Raw genomic sequence first — 8816 nt, 5'->3', positions numbered from 1 at the left:
TCATTTTTTTTTCTTCATTTTTTCCCATCCCCCAAATCTTCTGTCATAAAACTTTTGCACTGACATACCCTCTGGGTATGAAGTCTCATCCAACCAAAGTCCACCAAAAAACTTTAAATTGCCTTCCCTAGGAGACATCATAACTAAACAAATTTACACAATTGCAGAGGGAGAATAATCAAGAGGCAGAGAAATTTTTGGTCAGAGCATGGTGCTAGTAACACCAAGGCTGTGGGTTCAATCCCTGTACGGGCCATTCACTTAAAAGTTGGACTCAATCATTCTTGTGGGTCCCTTCCAACTCAGGATATTCTGTGGAACTATGAATAAATGGCCCCTAATAAGCCTTCAACACAACTAGGAATAAAACCCTATTATTGCTATCCTCTTCTAGGGAACCATATTAGCTCTCTTACATTCTTAGGAAATAAGACAATGAAAAAATTTTAATGCAGCTACAGAGGACAGCCTGTTTCTCTGTTTAATTTACAGGCTGATTTAGATGGAATCATTGAGGATTCACCTCTGATAGAACACACTTCATCTAGAATACCTCCTTTATCTCCCAAGAAGCCTGAACACCAGATCTCACAGAGTTTTGAACCACCCCTTGTGACAAAGCCACAGACCCCTTACAAACAACGTGCACCAAACCCAACCTTAGCTATTCTTATGGTCCCTGTAAGTGCAGGTGCTCTCCAAGTTTTCCTTGTTTGTTAGCCAGCAAAAGTACTAAAGACAGAAACCTTCCCTATCTCTGTCTCTTCAAGGCATTTCTGCAGTAAGTGCATTTATCCAAAGATAATGTTACTGTCTGCAAAGCACAACCCATACCAGATAAGCAATGGCTTAATAGCTACAAAACACACTGATAGTCCTGGTACTTTAAGTGATAGCACATAAAACAAAAGCAAGTTCATTAAATATATGCAATTTTCCTATCACCAAACCTATTTTCCTTCCCAAAATCTTTATTCCTCTTACTCAGGGACAAAAAGGATATACTTGCTGGCTGATGTTAGCTTTGATAAATTCCCCCCAGCCTGCCCAAGAAAACGAAGTGAATCAGCAAGTTGAGCTGCTAGAAGATCAGATGTTAGTTAAAAGTGGGATTCAGATGATACACAAATTTGTACAGTGCCCAGCACAGTTCTGTGAAAGGTGGATTACTATCACTTATGCTGTGCTCTTCTTGGAGAGGATTCGGCCTTCTAAACCTTGGTGTTAAACTGAAATGTAGAGATCCTACAGGTGGTAACTACTGAAAGATCTCAAGGACTAATAGGGAGGAATCTACATCACAATCACTAGATTGAGAAATCATATGATTTCTCAGTGCGCCTTTGCTGATCCATTTATTATCCTTTGCAGGCAGAGAAGTGACACCTTCTCAACATTCAGGACAGCTGTGGACTAGGAGATCAAATTCACACAGGACTTACATGCACAGTGCTAAGGCATCACAGGGAAATGCTCTTGGCTGGCTCTCATTCAGATCAGGCCCTTCAATACTTGCCTGCTTGGGACCACAGAAAAATTCTCTCCACCCCACTCCCTCCTTTCTGAGTAAGCAAAGGGTCCCTAAGCATTCTGATATAGCTCCTGTAACTCTTGTGAAAAGTCAGCATAGTACAGGGGGGCGTTTCTTCACATTGTAGGCGTACTCACTCCATGGGGAGAGAACCTTTGCCATTTGACTACTTGCATTAGCAGGCTGGAGAAGGCATTCTCATACATCCAAGTCAGATAAAACCCAAACAATCAGGTATTAACAGCTATTTTACCTTTCTTTACCTAGCATTATGTCTGATTCACATGCTTCAGGCAAAAATACCTGCACCACAGTTGGTCTCCTCAGGGGCTTGTGCTCCCTTTATGCATTGTCTCAGACAACAGATAGAAAATGTTTCTAGTTATACCCTACACTGGAGGCATTTCTGCTTTTTGTTAATATCTTGAAAGCTGCAAGATTCACTCCCTTCTGGAGGAAAAGAAAATGACAGTTATTACTGCCTATTACTGCATGTTAAAATAGGAAGAAAGGATGAGACAGAGTTGGAACCCAGTAAGACCATGAAGAAAAACAATCCTTTGGTTTGATATATTTAAAGCAACAATGAATATATTTCCATGGTCAACCTACTAATTCCATTATAGGCTCCCCAAACTTTCATAGCAGTCCATACAGCTGACTTGGTGCATATAGAGGGGTCCTAAGAATTAATGTACCAGTAAATATATATATGTGACCAAATCTGAGTACTTTTTAGTGCTGTGGAATAATTCATTATTTGGTAACAGCAAAAAGTACTGTAAGTATTTCAGTGTGCTGGCAAAAGAGGTGCTTTTGATGGTCAACTGTTGAGACTTGTGCTGGCAAGGCATCAGAAGGAACAGAATTAATTTTACTATGTCTTAGTCATGCTGTCTTCACAAAGTTTATTGGGAGGAAGCAGATTAACTTCTATCCAGCTTAAGTCATAAAAGTGCAGTATGCGCAGAGTCAGATGAGCAAAGACTCTATTTTAAGGCACTCATCTCACAGATGCACTAAAGTTATGTCTGGTTTGTAAAAACAAAACGGAGAGGTTTTCTAGTTCCTGTTTAGTTTTTTTATTTTCATAAGTGCAAACGCTATTCCAAAACAGTAAAAGGGGGAAGACAGGACACTAATCTTTCCACTTACCAAAACTTGCTGCATGGAAAAATACAATCAAGCTAAGATTTGTTCAAATGTTTTCCAAGTAATTTTCTTGTAAAGAGTATCTCTGCCTCTACGCCAAATTTTTATGCAGAGTTCAATGTGGTTTTTGATCCTTTGGGAAAGGTAAGAGAGACTAAAACACAGACTTTCCTTTTTAAATATATCTATTTTAGTTCTTCATATCAGATTATGACCGTATTACAAAAGAAAACTTCATCTATTCTGGTTTCCTTTATTTTCTTTAATATGTGGTAATCTATTCCTCTAAACTTTTCAGGTTCAGTAATCACAAGAGAAGAGTCCAAACTGGTGCAGAACTTCTCCTAGAGCTGCCTTCAAAACAGTGCAGAGAAATGCTATACATGAACTCCACCCCCCAGAAAAGCAAATCATCTCTTGCAGAAGTCAGTGCTGCCTTCCTTTACCAGCACCTTTAAGCAGTGAGGGCTTGCTGAAAGAACTGTTTTTTCTATGTGATAGTTCTTCAGAGCCTTTAGAAACACAAGCCTGGGTGGACCTCCAGTCCCCTGCTAGAACATTTTGGGTTTTCAAAAAAATCTTTGTAACCTGCATCTCAAAAGAGACACAAGAAAACTTGGAGGTTTCCTACATGTGACATTCACAAGTGCTCCCAGCACTGGGCTCCATTACTGTAAAGGTACCAAGAGCAGAATGAAGATGGAAGTGGAAAGGAAGCAAAGCTGAAAGTTTAGTGGAAATGTGTTTTCCACTGTCACAAACCAACAGCAGAAGTTAACTGCTTATTTCACACTGATGGCGGTGAGGCTGAACAAACCCAAACCCACCCTATCGCTTACAAGCACAGCAGCAACATCCACCAGTGTATTTGCCAGCTTAGCAACATGCAAGACAAAACTCTTCTTTCCAGATTATCCCCAACCCCACTGAGATCACAAGGGAATTCCTCCCTTGCCTTTCATCATGTGCAAATGCAAAATATAAAAATGGCCTATGTCTGTAGAATTCACAACTGAGATAACTGATTTTCCTTCCTCGTTTTCTAATCCCAAAGACCCTGCTCCAACATCAAATAGACAATTCTGTCAAAACCCAAATACCAGGAAAGTTAGCAAGATGCAAATCCACCCAGGCATTAAGAGACCAGAGTGCAGCAGAACAGGTCTCTTCACATTAGAAGTGCTTTGATGGTACGTGTAACACTTCTGTGCCACTTTCTAAGGACAGAGACAAAGCCTTGCTTTCAGAATGCTCCAAACATGTTGACACCATACTGGTGACCTGACATTCATTTCAACCTGGTTAGTATCACACAAATCACAAGTCTTCAACTACGTAACACTCTAGAAGTTACTTTTTATTACTGTGGCATATTGACAACTGTCCAAGAGGACAAGTTTGGTTTCTGAGTACAAAAAGGAATGAGATCAAACTTGAGAACTGCATAACCCAGTTAGCAGACCCCCACCACCCAGTGACAGAGCAACAAGCTTTGCCTGCAGAACTGATATAGCCTAGATACTTACAGATTCACTATATAGTGTCACCAGAAGAGTCTTAAGTCTTCTCTATGACTCCCAAACCCAGTATTTCGTCCTTTTCTGTGGAGTATTCTCAGTTCCATGCTACGATCCCAGCTCCCTCACGTATTACTTACACTTCCTGGTATAATACCTTTGTATACTCTCCACCTCCCAAAGTCCACACTGCAAAATATATTCTTTTAGTCCACACACCTCTTCTAATTAAGGAAGAGAAGAAAGAAGAGGACCTGGAGACTAGGCTGATGTGACACAATTATTAGGCTGTTGGCTGGAACTCTCAGCTGCTGGGCCAGACGAAGAGGGGAGAAACTCTCCTGAGGCTGAACTCATCATTCCTTTTCCTTTCACCTCTTCCCAGCATCAACTTTTACAAAAAACTTTAAAAACATAATGCTGAAATCACTGCCACTCCATCAAAGCTGATTCTGCCCAATGAGCAGCAGATTAACTGAAAGACACAGACAACAATCATAAGCTTTGATCTCTTGGCAAACAAAGCTAAGTAAGGTTACTGCCCCATATCATTAGCATTCAAAGAGCTTTCCAGAGAGGCATTATTTCCAGGGGAAAAGAGAAAATAAACCAGTAATATATAACAAAAATCAGTCTTCTTTTTTGTAGACACTGATAATTTCACTGGCTATAAAGTACCTGACAAGGGATGTTCTGCTGCTTGCAAGAAAACAAATGCACACTGTGTTTCCTTTATAGCTGCTTTTGAAGTGGACAGCTAACTGCTCCAGTGCTTCTGAGGACTGGTCAGTGTGGCAATTGAAAATGAGAATTCTCAATGTAAACAGTATGTCAGACTTCGTAACTGAAAACGTGAGCTTGAACTAAATGCAAGATCTCTTCCAGTCATTGAAAAGAACCTGAAAGCTGTCCCTTTGCCAAAGAACAAATGTAAAATCAGGCTGCTGATGTGACAGACCCTCACTAAGATCAGAAGCTTCTGAAGACTGATACTCAGAAGGCTGGGTACAATGAAAGATGCTTTTCTTGCCTTCCAAGAATTCACTTTTGAGTCATAAATTCTCATTCCTATTTTCAGTACTAGCAACTCAATCACCACACTGAGCCTACCTGTACATACTGTGCTGTACAGGTAGCAACAAGACCTATGCAGCAATTCTCCACAAACTACATGTCTATTCCTTGACAGAAGCAATACACTCTAGAAATGTGGTCAACTAAATCAAAAGAAACAAAGTAATTCCATATTCTGGTCCCCAGGTTCCATATTCTATGTGGTCTTGACCAAGATTTTCTCATCATCTCTGCAATACAGTAAAAACTACTTTACTGGGGTGTTGCAAAGTTTAGAGTTTGTAAAGAACAGAATAAGTATACTCTGCTTCTGTAAAGGGATTTTGATATTCAGTGTTTGTGTTGTAGGCCCAGAAAAGGGGCTTCTGATAGTTTCCTTTAGGTACTGCATAAGTAGTCACCTGATTTTAGCAAACATGGCTCTGAAGGCAAAACCCAACCTTTAAAATACTTTTATTAAACAAACAAACAAAAAAAAAAAGTGCAAAAGAAACCCCCAGCCAGTATACACCATATATTGACCTTAAAAGACATTCAAAACACTGATCAAATAATTCTTATTTACAGTTGAGAAAAATATCTTCTGGTGACACAAAAGCTATAAAGATCTACAAAGATCACTTGTTCCCTGCCATCTGCACTTGAGAAATGCTTTCAACTCAGTCAGGATAGGATGCAAGAGAGGACAGAATAAGGTGCTTTGTAAGGAAGGAGGGGCAAAAAGCAATTGCTGTTTCCCACACAGGAGCTGTTGGCCAGTATAAAGTGCAGATATTCCACAACATTTTGCAACTACAGATCATGTTTTTTCCTTTCTATGTGATCTTAATACCATTTTGCACAGTATATTTATACATTAACAATAATGAAAGAACAGCTTATAAAGGAATTAATCTGGTTGTAACAGACAAGTATGTGTGAAGGTGTCATTACTGTCTCTTCAGCTCTGTAATCAGATTTGAATGTCTCTTTCTAAGCAGTGTTTGACTAGTTTGGATTGCTCTGTGTAGACATTACTCCATCCTGGTTACCAGTATTAACTATTATCACTTATCTATCACAGCTATCAGTGTACAGCTGTCATGGCTTCTTCCACTCTGGGTTAGCAGTTCTCAGCAGTGTATGAAATGGAGATAGAACTGAGTCACTCTTCCTTTCAGCACCAGGAGTCTACAGTAACTGTACTAGTTAAAAGTCTAAAAAATCAAAAAATCCCAGCTCACAAAACAGGAAAATGTGTAACAGAAAGGGACAGAGACCTTGAGTGGCTGCTGAGCTGACTGGATAGAGCACCTGCAGTACAGACATGACCATAATTACTGATCTGCAGACAGTGTGGCAAAATCAGCACACTTGGCTCTGCTGTGTGCTTTAGATTCTGTTGTGTATTTCAAACTATTAACTTGTGAGTCCCCGGCCTAGAATTTTTTCCCACAAGCCTCTGTGGTGATTTCTGTGGTGCTTTGTTGGGCTTGGTTTTTTTTGCACTATCTTGTTTTTCTGTTTATTTGTTTTGAGTTGGTTGGTTTTCTTAAAGCATGAAAATAGAGATGCTTTCCTTTCTGTAACAATAAAGCTACAAGGTTACCTCCACTAAATACTCAGTATTACCTGATAACTTTGCTGTGACATTTCTGCCTTCCTTCCCAGGAAATGTAACAAGAATTTCAGGCACCAGAGCAGTTCTCATCAAATCTAGTAGTGTTTAGCTGAAAGCAATACAAAGGACAAGCTAAATTCAGTGTTCTAAAGAAAAAAAAAAAAAAGCCTTAAAGATATCATTACTTCCCAAATATTTCAGACAATTCCAATCTTCTGTTCTGGCTTTGAAAAGTCAGATGACATTTATACCAGCTGGAAATGTCTCTGGGATTTCTGTTCTCATTTGAGAAAATAAAGATGAATGTACTGTCTTCTCATTAGCATCTTCTTTTGTGCCCCATCTCAAAGAGAGAGCCCTTCCAAAATTTTGCTTGTATTGTCACCATATATCACCAGTCACATCATGTCCAGCTGCAAACAGAAGAAACAGATTTGAAAGAAGCAGCATTGAATTGAAATTATTTCGTACATGTGTTTAGTGCTGAGAAAACAAAGCAAATTTGGAAATCCTTATCATGGAACATAAATGGATTGCACAGAATTTAATACTAATCTGCTATAAAGTACAAAATCAAACCTAAAAATCTCATCTTCACATCATCATATCTGCAATTTATAGATTTTTAAAGTACAGTCCAAAAGTAGAAATCTGTCTGTTATCAAAGGTTCTTTAAAACCATCTACATCATCAGCTTAAGCCTTGGAGACAGATTTGTAATGAGTCAGCCCGTAAAAGATGGCTAAAATATTTATTAAAAAACCTGATATCCTTGAATTTCAGTTTTCAACCCATATAACTAACTGTTCAAGATCTACAAACTTTAAAAAATGCTATTATAGTAAATTATACCAATCCACTATCAAATGCATGGCCTTTTGAAACAATCTAGAGGACACATTTCACCCACGTAAACACCTATGTTACTACATAACGTAGTATTTGCCATCGTGAAATTACACACCTGGCTAAGTCTTACAATAGCAAGTAAGTAATTTCACATGGCTCTTCTGATTCAATTCCTTAGGTGTTTTTAAGCCATGCACTCTAATATCTACTGTTTTAAAAAGCATTTGGCTCTCTCATTGTACCTTTCACTTAGAGCTTAATTCTAAAGCCACAGCATATCTTTATGGTACTCACCAGATCATCGACATCACCACCTTCATCTGTAGGAGGCAGAATTTCATTTTTCAGTTCTTTTGGAGCCAAGAACTAAAAATACAAATGTATTTATATGATACTGACAAAACTGAAAACCTTTAATGTTAGATTAACAGAATGTCTCCTCTGTATATCAAAACAAACCCACCTGTACTTAAAAATCAGGAAGAAAATTTTTATGGTTTCCCCCCTCCAAAACCATCTTAAACTACAACAAAACTTCATAAGACTTGCTTTTAAAGGATTTTTTGGTGAAGTGTGTCAAAAACCAGACAAAAGGATATGGTTCTTGAGACAACACATGGTTAAGGTTGTAGAACACCCGGTGATAAGGATGCTGCAAATATTATTCCCAGTCTCAGGGGGAGATAAGCAAGGTGCATAGAAGAGAAATCATTTGAAGTCTACTAAGTCCACAGAAACAACCTCAAGCACAAAAAGTTTTTGAGACATCAATGGCTGGAGCCTGGAACTATGCATTTTTCTCTGCCCATCCCTTTTTGTCCATCATCAGACATGGGATTCTGGGTTAGATGGAAATTTTATCTGTTACAATTTGACCAGCTTTATGTTCTTAAAAATATTGTGTGCAGCTACAGAATGATCAAGGATAACAAACTGCCCCCGCCCCGATATGAATACACACATGAGCTAACCAATGGCTTCTTTAAGACATTTCCTACACACAGCATTCTAGTTCTGTGTTGAACTTACAAGCTTCCCCATTTAATTCAATTAACACTTACCAAATGAACAAAGACATGAATTTTAAAAAAAA

The 8816-nt window shown here is 38.7% G+C and overlaps 1 protein-coding gene across 1 annotated transcript in view; it reads right to left on the bottom strand.

Moving 5' to 3' along the window:
* Window positions 1–5710: 5710 nt before the first annotated feature.
* The window catches only part of XRCC5 (X-ray repair cross complementing 5), a 50249-nt gene continuing 47143 nt past the window's right edge, over window positions 5711–8816 (bottom strand). Inside the window, exons 20-21 of the mRNA XM_039555282.1 lie at window positions 8018–8089; window positions 5711–7287 (exon numbers count right to left, since the gene is read on the bottom strand). Of these exons, the coding sequence (XP_039411216.1) occupies window positions 7273–7287; window positions 8018–8089 (87 nt within the window). The 3' untranslated portion in view covers window positions 5711–7272. The remainder of the gene's footprint in view (window positions 7288–8017; window positions 8090–8816) is intronic.

The sequence above is a fragment of the Corvus cornix genome, chromosome 7 (assembly GCF_000738735.6).
Source record: "Corvus cornix cornix isolate S_Up_H32 chromosome 7, ASM73873v5, whole genome shotgun sequence".
In the NCBI taxonomy this organism is placed as follows: Eukaryota; Metazoa; Chordata; class Aves; order Passeriformes; family Corvidae; genus Corvus; species Corvus cornix.
Note: the sequence above shows the minus strand (reverse complement) of the source record. Positions and strands in the feature narration are given on the sequence as shown.